Source organism: Rattus norvegicus, chromosome 1, assembly GCF_021556685.1.
Source record: "Rattus norvegicus strain SHRSP/BbbUtx chromosome 1, alternate assembly SHRSP_T2T, whole genome shotgun sequence".
NCBI classification, from domain to species: Eukaryota; Metazoa; Chordata; class Mammalia; order Rodentia; family Muridae; genus Rattus; species Rattus norvegicus.
In genome coordinates, this window is record NC_141534.1 from 62,498,530 (window position 1) to 62,517,731 (window position 19,202).

Sequence of the window (19,202 nt, forward strand, 5' to 3'; positions counted from 1 at the left end):
GAATTAGGGCAGATTTGAGAGTACACTTAAGAGTTTTAAACTTTGTTTGAAAAAACAAAAAACAGTGTTCTTGGAATAGTTTCTTTGGAGTAGAGCGCATAAGGCCAAATTTTAACTGATTGTTGGTGAGCACCTGTGGGTTTTTGTGTTCCTTATGTAGTATCCCTTAGGTTTGGGTCAGACAATGTAAACCTTATCATTTCCACTGTTGTTAACATCTCAAATGATGTCCAACGTTCTAGGTGCCAATCCACAAATGCCCACTCCTACATCTTCTCCCTCCTCCCTCCATTTTGCCACTATGATGCTGCTCCTAAACTCACCCAACTTTTCGAAACCCACCACTCCAGCCTCCTCCTACGTTCGAGCATCACATCTCCACAGGACCAAGGGCCTTCCATCCCATTGGTTTCAAATAATGCCATCCTCTGATATATATTGGTTGGTGGTCTATTTTCTGGAAGCTCTGGGTCATCAGCCAGCATATATTGTTCTTCCTCTATTGCAGGACCTCCTCTGTCACAGGACATCCACTGTTTAAGCACCACCACTACCTCAGGAAGTCCACTGTCTGTGTGTCAACTCCACTGTTACAGGACCACAAGTGTCTCAGCACTTCAACTATCACAGCACTTCTACTGTTCAGGAGCTCAAGAGTCTCAGCATCTCAAGTGTCACAGGACCTCCTTTGTCCAAGAACTGGACTGTCCAAGCAACACTACTATTGCGGGACCTCCACTGTCACAGGACTTCCACTGTAGGAGCACTACAACTGTCTAAGGACACCCACTGTCCTATCACCTTCACTATCCCAGGAATTCCACTGTCGTAGCACCACCCGTAGCAACTAAAGTGTTTCAGGACATCAACTGAAGCAAGATCTCCCATGATTCTGCAACTTCACTGCCCCAGGATCTCTACAGTGACAGGAATACCCCTGTATCAGCAATTCCAATTTTGCAGGACCTCCACTGTAGCAGAACCTCAATTGTGCAGCAGCTCCCCTGTATGTAGATTGACCTCCACGATCTCAGTGCCTCCACTTTCAAAGGACCTTCACTGTCACAGAACCGGCGCTATTTCAGTGCCTCCACTGTCGCAGGACCTACCTCTTCACAGGATCTGCACTGTTGCAGCAACTGTAATTTCAATTTTTCAAAGTCATTGCTGGTTATTAGATTTCAGGCTGAATGAAATGAGATGTTACTTTTGAAAGCATAAGAATTTGTTCTATACCTCTTGTGATAAATGCCGTGTGTGCTAGGACCAGTAAACTATGGAAGACTTCTTCAGCTCATACCACTCTCCACCTCACTTTGTGGAAGCTGGTGTTTTTAGAGTGTGATAAACTTCAGGTGAATGGATGCATTCAGCTGCACCACGCTCTAGAGTGGGCTACACAGCAGTCATATTGAGTCCTTGCTGGGAAGAGAAGAAATCCAGAAGAAGGAGAAGGCTTGGGTTGGGGGAAGAATCATAAAATACTTAGAGGATATTAGAAGGTAAGAATTATGGGGAACTGGAAAACAGAGCCAAAGGAAGAATGAGCACAGAGCAAACTGGGAAGGACAAAGTACAAAGGCACTTGGGTTTTGCCATCTGCGTGTTCTCTGGACAATCTCCCTGGGCCACATTTCTGGGAGAAAACTCTTCCCCCACCCCCTTGTAAGGTTTCATTCTTGAAGGAAAGCAGCAACACAACTTCATCAGTGAATTTCCCCATTGGAATTGGTTCATCCTTTAATGCCTCTGGGAAATCCCGATCTGGGGAATGTCCTGCTCTCTGCTGAGAGACAGCAGGAAAGTAGGTCGTCCTCTGTTTTCTCGTTGCTACAGCTCTTCTAAGTATGGCTGATTGTTGAGTGAAGACACAGGATACTTCTGGTGTGTATGTATGCTTTGTTCACTGTGGGTGTTGTTGGGAGTGTCCTGAAAAGAAGGGCATGCCCAATGGCACTTCTGCTTCCTCTTTGACTAGCCTTATGATCATAGGGAGACACTAGGCCATTGGAAGATGAGGAGAGCAATGTGTCTAAGTTGTGTTCACTTCTATTCCTATTTAGTCCTAGAGGGAAATCAGCAAGGGTGTGAGGAATGCTGCTGTGCACTGACTGTGTGGTGTGAGGAATGCTGCTGTGCACTGACTGTGTGGTGTGAGGAATGCTGCTGTGCACTGACTGTGTGGTGTGAGGAATGCTGCTGTGCACTGACTGTGTTTTGTGAGGAATGCTGCTGTGCATTGACGCTGCCTTTTTTCTTTTCTCCCTACACCTGCATCCTTCTGGTGGCTCAGGTTGGACAACTAGGTGCCCATGACCAACTCCTCATTGTGGATGGATTTAGTCTGGTTGGACTTTCTCAGGAAAGGTATGACTAATTGGTTACTTTAAAGCTGATTGGTTAGTCTTACTGTATTGAAGTGATATTTTGCTTTTTATTTTGAAATTTGAATTCAAAAAGAAGTGATGTAAAAGCTCTTTGTGTTTACTCATCTTCCCCTATAATCCTAGTTGTTAGAGCACATGAATCTCATTTGTGTTCACTCATAAGAATGTATATTCTTTAGAGTATTTCCTTAAATAATTATATAAAAATGTGCACTTATACTTAGAGCTTGTAAAATGTTTAAATATCTTAATGTTAATGTTATAGAATATCATAAGTGATGTGGACAGGACATAATCTTCTGAAAGCCTAGTTTATTTCCCACACAGCAACCGGGTTGAGGAACCTAAGCACAAGTATTCTGAACGTAGACTCTACTGTGACAGTGACCGCTGTTTCTTTTCTACCTAAGGCAGCTGAACTCATGACTAGTACCAGTTCCACGGTTACCCTGGAAGTTGCAAATCAAGACATCCTCTCTCACTGCCTGTCCACCTTTCTTACCAACCCATTGTCCTCCATGGTGCAGAGAGGTAAGAGCTAGTGACTCAAGCCAGGTTAGCCAATATATAGTAATCCTGTATTGAGATATGGCTCCTCCTAAAAGTTATCAAAATCTGGGGCTTGAAAGATGGTTCAGTATTTTACAACACCAGTGTTAGCTCACAATTGCCCCTAATTTCAGGGGATTTGAAACCTTCTTCTAAGTTCTTTGGACACCAGTCAAACATTCATGTGCACACATGCTGGGCAAACACTCATACACATAAATTATATTTATAAAGAGAGGCCCTAAAAGTCCCATGTAGTAGCTCCTACCACAGCTCTTGCTCAGCTCTTCAAGGAAGAAGTTAGTTGAGACTGAGTGCATGATGCTGAGAAATACTTCTGGATCATGATCCAGATCAGATCTGATGGTACAGTTTCCTAGATACATTCACAGTCTGTTAAGTGCAGTATTGTGAACTCTCTTCTGACCCTGACTCAGCTGTGGAACCTGCACACCCTAGCCCTGACCTTTGTAGCTGGAGTATCAACAACAGTATCAGCATCTGACAGCCTAGAATCCTGTTTACTAAAGCGTAGGACAGGAAACAATCCTGGCTAGACCATGTGTTGGCATGTTAAAGCAGAACACCATTTACTAACTCAAAGAGGGACGTGGGTAACAAATGAGTCCCAGGTGAGCAGACAGGAAGACTAAACTGTGAACAGGTGTGGATAATCACACCAGGTGACAGCACCATGTGATGCTGTCATTCTGATGGATAATAATATGTGTGTTATCAGGTGAGAGAAGAGAAGTTGAGTGCTTTTTAAAAAATACTCTAAAAAAGGTTACTTTGTTATTTACAAATTACAATTCAGGTGTTGAGAAAAAAAATAAGGTCAGTTTCCCCCATAGATACTTATTAAGTAAATGAAATGTTTTTCTAGACACAATATATGTAAAAGCTTTTGAAAATGTTCATATAAAGCTATTTGTGGTGGCATGTACCTTTAATGCCAGCTCTAAGAATGCAGAAAGAGGCAGATTTCTGTTAGTTTCCGGTGCCCCTGTCTGTGTAGTGAATTCCAGGCCAGCCTCAAATATATAGTGAGACCCTAGGCTATGGTTTCTTCTGATTGCTTGGTTGGTTTTGCATTTTTACGCTAGTCAAAGAATGTATATAAAGATCACCCTATTGTACCAAGAGCAGTTATTAAATATAAGAATTTTAGACGCATACTTTGAAGCTCTTCAAGTCTTAGAACCAGTAAGAGGGAGAGAATGAATGAATTGGCTTTGGTTTCAGTTTCAGATCATTATGGCTCAGGTAAACCCAGAGCACAGAGTGAAGTTTTTATGAGTTTTATTTTTCTTGGATATTTTATGTATTCACATTTCAAACGTTATCCCCTTCCCATGCTCTCCCAACCCCCTGCCTCTGCTTCTATGTGGATGCTCCCGCTCCCACACACCCATTCCCATCTCAGTGCTCTGGAATAAGGATGCTTGCATGTAACCATTGCACTGAATAGGGGGACCCCAATGGAGGAGTTAGAGAAAGGACTGAAGGTGCTGAAGGGGTTTGCAACCCCACAGGAAGAACAACAATATCAACCAACCACAACCCACCAGAACTACCAGGTAGCAAACTATCAACTAATGAGTACACATGGAGGGATCCATGGCTCCAGCCACATGTGTAGCAGACGATGGCATTGTCCATCATCGATAGGTGGAAGAGTAAAGGTTTTGAGCTCTATAATAATTCAGCTCAAAACGGCTCCCCAGAGAGTCCTCAAAAGCCTTGGACAGAGCACAGTGATGCAACGAATCTGCCTGGTAAAGACAGGCTGATTAAAAACAGAGCAGATCACCTTTTCAGCCCCAATGTGACAAGAGGAGGCACTCTCTAAGTCACCTTGTAACCCAGAAGCCAGTGAGGCACATTGTACTTCGATCATTGTTGTTTTCATAGAGGTCTCAAATTAGTCCAAAATTAGGATTTTACTTGAAAACCCCTTGACCTTATAGATCAAAATGCACTGTAAATGTGTCTTCAAAAAAGTGTCAGGTTTCCAAGGTAGTGGAGATCATTTTTACACTTAAAAGGCTGGCTAACAAAGTAGTGAGGATGGAATATCCTGAATAGGGACCCCAACCTCCAAAAGGCTTCAACCTCCAAAAGGCTTCACGTATTTATTCTCATGTCTCTAGCACAGATCTCATCTGGTCCTGGAGAAAGTCCTTATCCTGGTCTGTGGTGTCAGGAGACTTGTAGGGGTGCGTGAAGCCGACTTCTGGTACATCTTTGTCTCTGGCTCAGTGCTAAACATCCTGCCCTCAGTGTATGATGGGTATGACATGGCTCCTGCATTTAAAGGAACATTGTTATGTTTATTTTACTTGTCATTTAATGTGACACTTGGGTTTTTAACACTATTTCTAATAGATCAGCCTCCTATTCCTGAAGAGAAGTGTGCATATACCACTAGAACAGCAGCTAACATCTGTCTCCACTGGAGACCTCTGCACTGAGGTCTGAGATGAGCTGGAACACTTTCTTACTTGTGAAATATCTGACTTCTTTGATACAGTTCTCAACAAATTACATTAACTATCATTCCTGAATTTTGTCCACTGAAGTTTTATTTTTATTACGCTACTCAAGTAAACTAATACTAAATTATTGAATCTGGGAAAATGAGAATTAGTGTAAATGAGTAAATAAGAAAATGTGAAATGTTTTTTATTGAAAGCATAGGGTCAACATTACATTTTTAGCACAGCATTTAAAATACATGCTTTTTAGAAAACCATTTATTTATTTCCTTTATAATCCAATATTAGCCCTTCCTGTCTTCCCAGTAACCCACCATACAAATCTTCCCTCCATCGCCCTTTCCTGAAATGGCAAAGCTCCTTTTGGGGTTTCAACCCCCTTGAATGCTTTTTAAAAGATTGTAAAACAGATCCCTGAGGAAAAAGTACGACTTTTATGCAGGTTTAAGCATCTGATTGTTTATTTCTTTACATTTCACAAGAGCAGACCCCTCAACCTAGACCTGGTTAGGAGCTAAATTGCAGGAGTGACAATGCCACAAACAGCATGCATCAGTGTATAGAAAAATCTTTTTATTCCTTCATAGACACAGGAACAGCTGGCTACTTGGTGGGTGAGCCATAAAGCAGTGTCAGGTCTGGTTATTCACCCATTCCCCAGTTTTTGTTACCTCCTCTGTGAGGAAGAAACATGCATGAAATTTTGCTAACATCTCTGGTGAGTCCCTGAAGTAGTAGAGCTTCCTCTTTTCTTTTCTCAGCCTCTTACCACTTCCAAGGAAGAACTTCAGGAAGAGTTTTACCTACTTGAGCTCCATTGAGTAGAGGCTGGCAAGGGTCTCTAGTGTGACAGTAATATGTGGATCCAGAGCTCCTCATTGGAATCTATGACATCCAGACAGGAGCACCTGAACCCTTCCTCCAAGTCAGTTACCCCTGCTTCCACTCTGACTAAGAGTGGTCCTGGCCATTGGGAAACCCCAGCAGAGGTGCTGGCCACCACTGTCACTGTCTCCCAGCCCATATGAACAGACCTCCCTCCACCACCTCCTCTACCACAGGTCCACTACACCAGATTTTGGCGGCATTTTAGTGGATTTGCCCCTCCCACCACCTTCTGCAAACAAGGCAGGATCCCAGTCTGTTCAGGTGGCTGCTGGCTAGCAAAAGAGAGTGAGGAGCAGCAGCGGTGGTCTGAGATATAGAAGGCCTGCCTGGACAAGGAAGCAGAGAGGAAGCACAGGGAGCAGGAGAGGAATGGGTGACAGATGCACTCTCATTCCCTGAACCTGCTTCCTTCTCTTCTTTGACCACACCGACCAAACCAGGAAAACCATCCACACTGCAGAGGCCCAAGAAACAGTCATTCTGGTGTTGTAGTCCCCGCAGCAGCCCCCCACTATTGAGCACAGGGATCTGCAGTTCATAACTATCAGTAAAGAGGAGTTGTCCTCTGGGGAGTCTGTCTCCAGACCCATGGAAACAAGATGCCAGGGAGAAGCTGGAGAAGCAACAGCAAATGCACCTTGTGGATATGCTAAGCAAGGAGATCCATGAGCTGCAAAACAAGGGGGACGGTAGTGCAGAGGAGAGTGACTGCCTGTGGAAGAATATGCTGGAGTGGCAGTTCCAGAAGAGACTTCAGACCATATTTCTTGTGTTTCTCCCAGGTTCATTTCAGAATACTGTTCAAGAAGCTCAACATTTGACGTTTACATAGTAGAAATTTATAACAACAATGTTTTTGCCCTTCTTGCCTTAGACAGTTCTACAGTGGTGTCTATGGTTAAGTGCCAGGCAGTGAGAACCCAGGAGTGATATTCAGAGGTACAAAGGATGACCTGCAGGTAAGGTGCTCCTGGGGCCCAGTGTCCTAAATGCAGGTCCACAACCTTACAGCTGCCCACTCCAGCTGTGCCTGGGATGGAGCCAGTGCTACCGACCTAGGAGGCATCTCAGGGAGTGTGCTTAGTATGTGCCCCATTGCTTCAGTGCATGACAAGGTTAATCTGCAAGAGCAGCAAGGATTTTAGCCAGCTCGCGTTCTGTATCTGAGAAAGAACATGTCTTTAAGAACATCAATATGCTCACCTCTAGCACATATCAGCTTTATATGTCAACGATATCATAATAAAGCTGTTTAAAACATAAAAAGTTATAGGGTAGCTCAAGTCTAGGATGTACTGACCCTGAGTATTATATCTAATTACACACACATACCCACACACACACAGAGAGAGAGAGAGAGAGAGAGAGAGAGAGAGAGAGAGAGAGAGCGCTAAAAAAAGTTGGAAAAATTAACAAATCTTAAAAATATATAAATAACTGTGTAATTATTAAAAGTCTGTATGAGAGTCAATGTTTTTTGCCTCACATTGAGGAAGGGGCAATCAATGACATGTGTAATTGTACCAGGAAATACCCGTATTTTATAGAATGCCATAATGGAAAGTAAGAACCATCTTTTTCGTTAAGGGTTGCCAATATATTCTTTTTTCAAGGTGTGTGCAGCCGTGCCAGTCTTGTTCACCATGGGATGGAAGAGGTCCCTGACCTGTGAGCCTAGAGGTGACCAGGTGCTCCATTCTGAGACTGAGAGAGGCAGGATGCCCACTCAAGGGTCCATAGCAGGGAAGGTTTTCAAGCTATGTACAGTGCTGGAAAAGCCTACACAGGGCATACAGTTAGCAGTGATGTGTTTGCAGGGAGTCCAAGGAACCAGCTTTGTACTGATGCAGGTGGGCTAGCATTTATCATCCACCTTCCACTCTGACAGCAATAAGAGTATTGCTTAAGTTTTATTTCATAGATTTGATCACTGACCAAAATACCAAAAACTGCACCCTTAACGATGTAGCAAATAGAATAGTGGATACTAGGCCAAGAACCTTTGACTCTTCTAATACCATTGTGTATTTCAGAGCAAGGAAGGAGAGGTATCAATGGACAGCAGTCTGCTTTCCCCACGAGTGCTCTACCACTGAGTTAGTAGCCTTAGCCCTCCTCACCTTTAGAAAAAGGGTGTGACTAAGTTGTCCATGGTGACCTTGAACTCATGCTGTAGACCAGGCTAGCCTTGAACTTCTGATCCCCCTTCCTACTGAGTGTCTTGATTGTCTGGTATTACAGGCCCATTTCTCTACAGCTGACCAGCTTGCTTGCTTCCTCCTTTCTTTTCTTCTCCTTTTTATCTCTCTCTTTCTTTCATTCTTCCTTCCTTCCTTTCTCTCTCTCTCTCTCTCTCTTCCTCTCTCTCTCTCTCTCTGCCTTTCTTGATTTTTCGTTCTTTCTTTCGTTCGTTCTTTCATACTTTCCTTCCTTTCTTTCATTCTTTTCTTTCTTTCATTCTTTAACTTTCTTTTCTTCCTTCTTTCATTCCTTTGTTCCTTTCTTTTAAGATTCAATTATTTGAGTGGTCTATCTGCATGTACATCTGTGTGTCCAAAGAAGGCATCAGATCTGATTATAGTTAGTTAGTATCCATAATATGGTGACTGGAATCAAACTCAGGACCTTTGAAAGTGCAGCCAGGCTCTGAACCACTGAGCCTGCTCTCCAGCCCCAGCCCATTTTCTTAAACTTAGCACACTTGGTTCACATGAGAATTGTCTGTCCATGAGCAAGATAAGGTTAATCATAGCAAAGAGTGCTTATCCCTTGCCAGATCAACCTGGGGTCTCCTGTGACTTATGCTGTCCTTTTCCAGGCCTGTCACCAGTGCCTTGGCGTTTGTGGGACTCATCCACAGAGGCATGCAACTCAGAGAACTGCACCCCAACTTGGTGCACAGGAACTCTTTCAGGTGTCACTTGATTGTCACAGGTTTCTGCTCGGTCAGCAAGGAAGGGAAGCCTAGCCCTGTGCCAGGTCAGTTCCCAGGACAGAAGTTCATTCATGGCAAACCCAAGTGATCATTGCAGTGAGCGTTGGCGGTCTAGAGCCCACATCAAGGAGGCCTTCCACACTTTGGAAGTGGAGAGGGAGGGAAGAAAACAAAAGTATGGTACACTCACACTTTGGAAGGACACACATCCATCCTAAGTGAAACACAAGTTCTGTTTTCCAGTTGACAAGTATATAACATGGCTCTTAAGGCTACACCCACATTGTAAAAGCCGGTGATGTCAATCACAGCAGGTAAGATGTCAGCCACCTGAGTCATGCAGAGTTTGACCACATGAGACTCACCCCAGGACTTAAATGCAGTGAGTTCAAGGACTCACATGCTATGCTGCGTGGGCTCCTCCTTATGCCACACCTTGACCCCATTGCACCCTGGGCCTCCACACCATAAGCCAGAGTGCAGATCCCTGGGCACAGTAGGACACACCTAGGCTAGTTTCCACTCCCATGGATGTTCTTGTGGCCTTGTCAGAGCACTGTGACCACATCCCACATCTGAACAGCAAGCTAATCAACAGGATGCTCTAGGAGTCCACCCGTTTGTCTTCTTCAGAGACCCCATAATAGAGGGGGCAGAAATCCAGGCTTTAGGGAGCTACCACAGCCATGATTGTTCATTTGTCCCAGCCACTCCACCTTTGGCCAAGTTACATCTCTGCCAGGCCCTGCCATGTTGTCTTCAACATGTTTGTGTGTCAGTGATACTTGTATGAACTATGCTACACGTTGGCCTAGAGGCTGGGCTTTCCTCTTGCATTTCCAGCAAGACTACAGAGTTCCCGGGGGAGACTCTCATGGCTCTTCATGTTCTGGCAGCACAGTCTGCAGATGTCTCTAAGGTATTGGACATCAGACCCCACTGAGGAGTGAGAGGCTTTCAGTGGCTTATAGACCCAGGGCCTGGGCATGATGGCTTTTATTGTGTGTTTGATAGCATGTATGCTCTGCTCCAAGTGTAGACAGACACTCCCCATGCCTGTAGTCTGTGCTTGGAGTGTGCGTACACACTCTCCATGCAAAGAGCTGTCTACGCACACACAGATGCCATTTTCATGATTTACACCTGTTATCTTTGATGTTTCTTTTAAAAGACAATCATATAAAGTTACTGTGATTTTGTGCTGGCTTTCTTTACCCAGCCCACAGATGAATATTGGAAGGAGACTCGAATCTGCGTGGGCTCCTCCTTATGCCCATACCCTGACCCCATTGCACACTTTTAGGCAGAGGCATGGCAGAGCGTGGCCTGTAATTGTCCTGTCCATTCCCTATGGATTGTGACCACAGTCTGCAGTTCTGCACAGCCTGGCATCCAAGGAAATTGGTATAGTTCCCTACAATGTCTCCACAGGCCCAGAGGAAGGACATAAATAGAATCTTTATGAGACCCAAGTGGCTTCTCAGGGTCAGCCAATGCTCTTGGCTCCTTCTTGTCTCTGAAGACACAGGGCACAGGTCCTGACCTGCATGCACCTGTAGCTGCTGCACACACTAAGGATGACTTGTGCTGGCCTCTGATGCTTCTGGGAGTCCTGAAAACCACAATCCCTGGGCCAAGGGGACTAGTGAGGGACAAGTGAGCACAAGGCCCCTGCCTGCTCCCTGGAGACCAGAAGCCCCAGCAGGGTTCTCACTGCTGTGTTCCCCAAGATAATGACAAGCACCTGTTACAGCAGGTCATGCTCTGGTGGGAAAGGCAGACAGGCACATCCAAGGCTGTTCTGTGGCCATGCTGGGCCTGCCTGCTCTTCAGGGGCATACTCTGCCACGCCACTCAGCATATCCCAAGTTGTGTCTGGAGTGCTTTGGTCTCACAGGAATGCTGTGTTCATGGAGACACTGACAAACTAAGGACCAAGACCCTGTCAAGTACCCATCCACACATGACTCCTGCCAGGAATCAGCAGTATGGGCAAGCACGTAAACATGGAGACATGGATTATTTCTTCCTTGGGAGCACTTGTGAACCACAGGGTCAGGTGACAAGCTCTAGACCAGGAAAGGATCAGGAGGAGCAGAGTGACCTCACCTGAACTTGAGGAATAGGGAACCCAGCAAGGGGAGTGACCACCCCTGGTTCACACAATTTAGGGACATATGTGGTGGGAAGAAGCTAAGTTGAGGCAGCTGGAACACATCCCAAGATAGCAGGTGATTGGGGGGGGGTGTAGGCTTGCATGAAATGATGTGTGTGTGTGTGTGTGTGTGTGTGTGTGTGTGTGTGTGTGTGTGTCCCTGTGTATTTCTATGGATGGGCCTATCCTGACACCAGACCTGACCGATGCCAGGCACCCACAGTTGACACAGACCCCACTTTACACTAGGGTTTTTGTTCCCAAAGGTTTTCTAATGGAAGGTAATATGCGTCTCGTACAGGGCTAGTTCACCAGATTTTGTACGAAAGATGAAATCTGATCTTTAGAGATTGGAGTCTGAGCTAGCCTTGTGGACCCTCCTCTTCCCACTGTTCCCAGTCTGTTTCGTGTCACAATGTCCAGGGAATAGAACCCTCAGTTCTGCCAGCACCTCTGTGTGAGGCATTGCATCAGCTGACATCCAGAATGGTTGTCCCAACTCCACATGTTCTGGCCGAGGTCAAGATGCACACAAGAAGGCCTAGATGAGGAGGTACTGCCCCACCCAGCCAGACAGACTTTATCTACTCTAACAGATGTTAGGAGGAGGTGCAGATATGACTCACAAAAATGCATCCACTATTGGGCTCAACTACCAAGAACCTGTGAGCAGCAGTGACATTTAAGTCTCCTCTCATCCAAGTAAAGGACATCAAATACTTCTTTGGACCCTGGGCAGTAAAGAAATCTTGAGGGCTCCATGAGTAGATAACATACCATGAACCATATCAGAGCCCATGGACTGTACCTGCTTGATGACCCTGGACCTCCTTGGCTAAGGTGAGGAGAGGAGACCCCAAACAGCCCTATACCAGTGACTCAGAAACACTGTCAGACAGGATGGGCCAGCCTCCACAACCTGAGATGTGCAGTAAGGGTTCTTTTCCATTCTGTACAAAGATGTCTGGTTTGCAGAGTCTCAAATGGATCTGAGACATACTGCAAGGGAGGCTTTGTGTTGGGTGCAGTAGTTAAAACCAGGACATGAGAAGGGTAACTGCAGAGCTGTGATCTCGGAAATTCTGCAGTACCCAGTTTGGATTATTGGAGCCTAGGCAGGCTTTGCAGTCATAGACCTCCCTCTACTGCCCATGTCCCTTCATGACACCTTCTCTAGCAGATAAGACCAGAGTCCAGGCTGCTTCAGGGCTAACAAGACACTTGTTTCTCTCATACACTTATGCTCCTGAGAATCCTAGTAGCTTACAACCAGAAACAGGAAAAATAGAGCCCATCCAAAGCCCTATGATTAAGTCAGAGCTAGTCCCATCTCCTACAAGTGGGCAGGGAAAGGCGACTGATGTGGTGGGCAGAAGTGGTAAGGGCCAACAACTGACTTGCTTGGAAAAGGCTGGAGACTGGTCATGCTGGAATGATCTCAAGCAACCTTCAAGGCTGGCTGGCACAGAAAGGGCTGCTGGATATCTCTTGCCCAGACCACAATGTCCTCCAGGGTTCTGTCTTCACCAGGCCAGTATAGGAAGAGGTAGCACCTGAACTTCATGCCATTGAGAGAGCTAACCTCTTGAGGAACCAGCTGGTCCACCAGTGTGCAGTCTCAGGTTTCGCTGGGTGAGAGAGACGTGAGCTGTCTGTATGATTGAGTAGACACTTGTTGTCCAGGCTGAGGACATACTGGGCACCTCTGCGGTTGTTCTCTGCCTCTTCAACCTACAGGGAGATAGAAAACATGGAGGTAGTCTGCACCCTGACTTTTGGCACTTTCTATGCTCCTACAATCCCAGGACTGAACGTCTACATAGACCATCTAATTCTGGCAGAGTCGATCTGTCATGGGCCAGATAAGCCATCCTGTTGGTTGCTCTGTCTTAGCTTTCATGACACACTGCCCTCTATTTTACCTCAGGCTGTCTCCTCCAAGCATCCCAGCATGCATCAGCTCCATATCCTGCCCAACATACCTTAGGGTCCCTGATAATTCCAGATACTTTAATGTTCTCCCAGGCTGCACTGTGGGCTCTTGTGTGCCTCACATTCATCCTAGAAGTTCTTGGGAGCCTCCATGCCATGGCATAGGATATCTTTGTGTCCACACTGAACCGAGTGATTCCATCCAGTATAGGATTCTCTCCCTATTGTTGAATTTTGGCACTTATATCTTTAGGAATGACTGCATATGGTCAACACACACTACCCTGGAAGACCCGAGAGTTCAAGGACGGCCAACTTTCACTTAAGCAAACTTGTCCACAGACTGCGTGGGTCCCATCAGCTGAGAGTAGCCTCCACATTGCAGTGATGTGCAAACTTCTGCCTTTCAGCCATGATGGACTTTAGGATCTAACCTGAGGACCCTACACAAGGCACAGGTAGGTGATGTGTAAATGAGGCATGTTACTGGGTCAGGTCTTCAGTGTAGTGTCTTAAGCTGTCAGGCTTTTGGGAGGGCATATGCTTCTCTATTAAATGAGCTGGCTCCTCTGAAGGCCTCAACTCTGCTGTGTCTGCCGCTCATGCTCCCTCCTCCAAGAATCTAACTGTCCCTAGCTCTCTGTGACTGGCTGGTCAGTCAGCCTTCATGCCACTCCACAGCCACTCTACAACACAGAGCCCACACTGTCCTCTGCAGAAGTTTCACAGGGCTGCTGCTTTAGTCTCTCTGTTGCGCTATGGGGGTCCAAAGTCAAGTTTCTTAGGTCCCTAGGTGTCCCTGAAAAGGCTTTAGAACAAGGTAGAGGTGAAGAAATCAGGAAATAAACTCCTGCAGTACTTCATGACTACCACTGGAGGGCTCTACACCTTTCTGGTCCTAGTGTGCCACTCAGCAAGCCCTCTCACTCACTCTAAGGTTCTGAGCCTGATGGAGAGGACTCCTGCTAAACCCAGTGTTCCCAAGAAACTGGCTGTACCGGCAGGGCTAACTGTAGAGGATTCTCCACGACCCTGAGAACACAATTTGGAAATCTCAGGTAGGCAGGGTGTGTGGGGGAGCAACCAGGGCTGGATGGAGACCTTACCCAGAATTTGATCTCCAGCCCTGCATTCTGATTAGCATGAACTACACTCCTGTGAAGGTCTCTGGGTGGTTCCCGAAATTAGGTGGAGGAAGAGGAGGAGAAGGAGGAGGAGGAGGAGGAGAAGGAGAAGGAGGAAGAAGAAGAGGAGGAGAAAAGGAGGGGGAGGAGGAGGAGGAAGAGGAAAAAACAAGTAAGCAAGGACAAGACAGGCACGTGGCCCGTACTCACTGCAGTGGCCCATCGTATCCTAGGTGTTTTCCTGCCCTAACTGTGAAGCAGGAACCAAACACCACTCCTCATGGGACTGTCTGAGATGAGGCCAGCTGTGGGTCTGAACTGTCAGCAAGGACAGGAGCTGTCTGTGCCATACATCGAAGCATAGTGTCCCACATAAGCCCATCTCACAAATGATGCCATCTCCTCCCCAGAGTGGCTCAAGTAAGGGTTAGGAGTGCCTCATGAATGCCAAGCTCTCCCCTACTCCTGCAGACCCATGAATGGTGCCTTCTCAGGGCCCATCTATCCTGAGCCCAGGGAGCAGCCAGAGGGCATATTCATGCGATTTCATACTCAGATCAATCTGCTATCCTGTACCCCATGAGTCGGGACTGAAATTCAGTGCTCAAGACCACTTGTTTTTTTCTGGACAAGACTTTCAGAATGTGGTCACACACAGTGTTAGTGACACATTGCATGCCCATGACTGGCATTCATTGTAGCCCTGAGCACCCAGGGATTCAGATCAGCATTGGCCAGATCAGACTCTTTGCTACCTGGTCCTATAGCTCACCTCCACTGTAGTTCCATGTGTCCTGACTGCTGCAGCTGCACCAGAAGCTACCAGATGTCTTCCCACAGAATCGTACTGTAATGTGGGCTCATCCACAGACATCTCACACTCTCCCTGCTTGGAGTTAGGTTGGATGCCTCCTGTGTGAGAGCTGCCTTGCCTTGTGGAGCAGAGAGAGAAGCAGTGGAGGAGATGTTGTCTGTTGCTCTTATTGTCCTCAGTGCCCAGGGCTTCCCTGTGGTTTGGGTTCAGATCCAGCTCCAGTGAATCACTGATTAAATTCAGCCCATAGAAGCTGCAAACACCATGGGGCACAGGGTAGACCAGGAATGAGGGGCAACCAAGCAATCCAGGACCCTGTGTGGACCAGGGAAGCCAATAATCCAGGTCACCTCTCAGGCAGGATGCAAGGCCAGGAGCTCTGTGTGCCCAGACAGAGGTAGATGGGACCCTGACTCCCACAAAATGCTCCTTCAGAACTATTACATCATCAGCTTTGAGAAAGTCGTCCTCATTAAGGACTTTCCGCACAGCTTGCACTGCCATCTAACTCTGTCTTCCAGGGGTGATCCTCTTCAGGAATATTGACATGTCTTCTATGAATGGTTAATATTCTGATAATTTGTTTCATAAACATTGCTCAGCATAGTATCTGTCTCCAAAAGAAGTCATTCAGCAATTATCCCAGGACAGGGAAGCAAAGTCCTCCTCCTCTTCCTCCTCCTCCTACCCCTCCTCCTCCTTCTCCTCCTCCTTCTTCTCCTCCTATTCCACTTCTCCTATTCCTTCTCCTCCAGATTTTTCTCCTCCTCCTCCTGCTCTGCCTCCTCCTCCTGCTCTGCCTACTCCTCCTCCTCCTCCTCTTCCTCCTCTTCCTCCTTCTGCTACTGCTAATGCTGCTGGTGCTATTGCTGTTACTCCTTTTGGTGCTGTAGCTTCTTCTGGTGTCTTTTCATTGGCCATGTGTCTGAAATCACCACCTGTTTACACACAGGATATGACAGAATTTCAAGATGGCACTGTGAAAGAAAAAAAGAATTTATTCTAAGCAAAAAAAATATGAGGTAGAATACTTAGATTACCATTTGCAGCTTTGATTGCTTTATTATTTTATTACTTCTTCTCTTCTACTTCTCAGTTAAGATTTTTGAAAGAAATCATTTAGAAATGTTACCAATCAGTAGGCCTTAGGAACAAAAAAAATCAGTATGCAAAAAACTATGCATGCATCCAGGATTCTGACCATCAACAATAACCCACAAACTAGGTTGTTGATACTTATTCAATGACAAACCTTGTTATTAATTTTAATGCTTAATGGAATGGGATGTCACATTTGAAAAGATAAGACTCTGTTCTGCAGCACTTGGAATTGATGACCACATGTGCTAGGACCAGTAGCCCATGGAAGAGTCCAAGATCCCATGAACCTCTAGTCCTCACCCTGTGGGAGCTATTGGCGTAAGGGGGAGCTGGAGTCCATCTGAAGGGATGGGTCAACAAGACAACTCTGTAGAGTGGGGAACTCATCATTCATATTGGGTCCCTGCTGGGAAGAGGAGAAATCAAGAAGAGGCAGGAGGCTTGGTGTTGGGGAAACCTCATAAAGAACTTAGAGAAGATACAAGGTAAGAATTGTGGGGAAAATGGAAACCAGAGACAGAGGAAGGAGGAGCATAGAGCAAACTGGAAAGGACAAAGCACAAAGATACCTGGGCTATGCCTGCTGCTTGTTCTCTGGACTCTCCCTGTGGCTCATTTCTGGGGTGAGATGCTGTTCTGCCCCAGGCGAGATTTCTTTCTCCTTGGCAAGCAGCAACAAAGATTAATCAGGGCATTTGTTATATTCATGGTCCACACCTTAAAACCTCTGTACCGGACCCTGCTGGAGATGGGCTTATCCTCTAATGGGGCTCTGTGGGAGAGTAGATTATCTTCTTTTATTTCCTTGTTGCTACTCTTCTCACTGAAGATGCTTGTTGTTTGAATGCATGGGACACTCATGGCACATTTGTGATAGTGGTAGTGCCCTGAGAGGACCAGGCACAGTTGACCTTCTTCCTCCTTTTGGATGAGCCTTCTGGCCATACTGATATACTTGACTGTGGGAGAATGACACCTGCAAGGTGCCAAGGACTGGCAGGCTTCCACTCCTCTTTCTTTGTAATCTAAAAGCACCTGCAGGATCAAGGCTAGGAAATGGGGCTGCAATGGGACGCACTTGCTGTGCCTGGGCTGTGCAGCCATACCCCGGGAGGGCCTGCTGTTGTAGGAAGTAATAAGTTGCAATATCCTCATTATATTTTCTTTTTATTAGGGAGTATTTTATTACAGAGGCTTGAAATCCCATGCATTTCATCGCACCGAAAATTTCAGGGTCTGGCCTGAGGGGAAGCAGTTCTTCACAACGACCTGTGAACCCCTTCCCGTGTTCTTTGAACCAGGCATGTTTCACCACCTCACTGGCTGTTGGTCTATACATTGGATTTACTGTTAGTAATTGAGTAAGGAGGTTCTCCAGTTCTTCTGAAACCCCACAGGGGGTAGGATACACCCCTGCAACAACTTGTATTTGTAATTCTTGGATGATCACTGAATCAAATGGAAGCTTTCCCACTACCATATAATACAAGACCACTCCTATTGTCCACATGTCATTCTTCATCCCGTCATACAGAAGTCCAAGGAAGAGTTCCGGGGAACCAAAAGAGTACGCACCGCAGTGCTGGTTTAGCATATGTCCAGGTTGTGTTTCGGTGCTAAGCTGAAAGTCGATGACTTTGACCTTTTTGTTTTTATTGATCATTATATTGTCCACTTTCAGGTCTCGGTGAACAATCCCCTTTCCATGGCAGTAGCTCACTGCTGACAATATCTGTTCAAATATTTGCTGGGCCTCATCCTCCTCTATGTGCCCTGACTCTCTGATGTACTGGTAGAGTTGTTGGCCTTCCACCAGCTCCATTATGAGGTATATTCTAGTTTTGTTTTCAATGACTTGTAAGAGAGAAACAATGTTGGGGTGGTTGATCTTTCTCATTATGTTTGCTTCTGTCATGGCTGGCTGGAACCACTGCTTGTTCTTTCGGAGAACTTTGACCGCCACTGGGGTTCCTGTGAGCTGGTGGTGGGCCAGGAGGACCTTGGCATGGCTTCCTTTTCCAATAGTCTTCAGTACTTTATATTGGAAATGAAAGGTTCCCTCCTGAGAGATACTGGGATCGGGCCTAGGAGGGGGTAACTCCTTCTCAATCTCTGTAGGCATTTTATCAATACTAATGCTACCTAAAAATAACAAAAAAAATGGAATCAAATAATGAAAAAGATGGAGCAATTCAGGAACTAAAATTACACATGTGGAACCTAAAAGAAACAAACGAAACAAAAAGAAAAAAAATAAAAACAAAGAAAAGACTAGACTAGAAAAATAGAATAAAATTATGAAAAGGGGGAAAATATGAAGAATCATAAGTAAAAGCCACCCAAATAACCAACCCCAAAAGAGAAAGCCAAGAGCACACACATACTAAATGCAATGATGAAAATAAAAATCGTCACACTACAATAGGATTGGGCAGCCAAAGCTGATCAATACTGTGAATGGATGTAGTTTGAAGAAAAAGGTCAGATGAAAGAAACGGGAGGAGAAACAATTAGTATAAGACAAAACAAAGAAATGTAAAAAGCCAACACTTAAGGGAAACTCCATTGAATTTCAGGACCTAGTGATCCACAAAACTCCACAACTCTCCAGAGCAAAATACTGAAAATTAAAATTAACCAACCACAAGGAATAAGGCAGTTAAATATCAGTGAACAGTAAACCTTAAACAAAGGCTGAAGAGTCAAAATGTCACAAAGGGCAAATTTGTATCAAGACTAAGCCAATGATTGCTTGTACTCAATAAATAGAGAAACAGGAATAATGTAAAAGGATGAAACCGCAGGACATTGAAAATGGA

The 19,202-nt window shown here is 45.6% G+C and overlaps 1 protein-coding gene across 1 annotated transcript; it reads right to left on the reverse strand.

Annotated features, from left to right (window-relative positions):
- Nucleotides 1-12,972: 12,972 nt before the first annotated feature.
- On the reverse strand, nt 12,973-18,505 carry LOC148007094 (sperm motility kinase Y-like). The gene is made up of 3 exons (XM_087602536.1): nt 17,605-18,505; nt 17,101-17,342; nt 12,973-13,143 (listed from the first exon to the last, which is right to left on the reverse strand). Exons 1-3 carry the CDS (start codon nt 18,503-18,505, stop codon nt 12,973-12,975), a joined length of 1,314 nt encoding a protein of 437 aa, XP_087458662.1.
- Nucleotides 18,506-19,202: the final 697 nt, after the last annotated feature.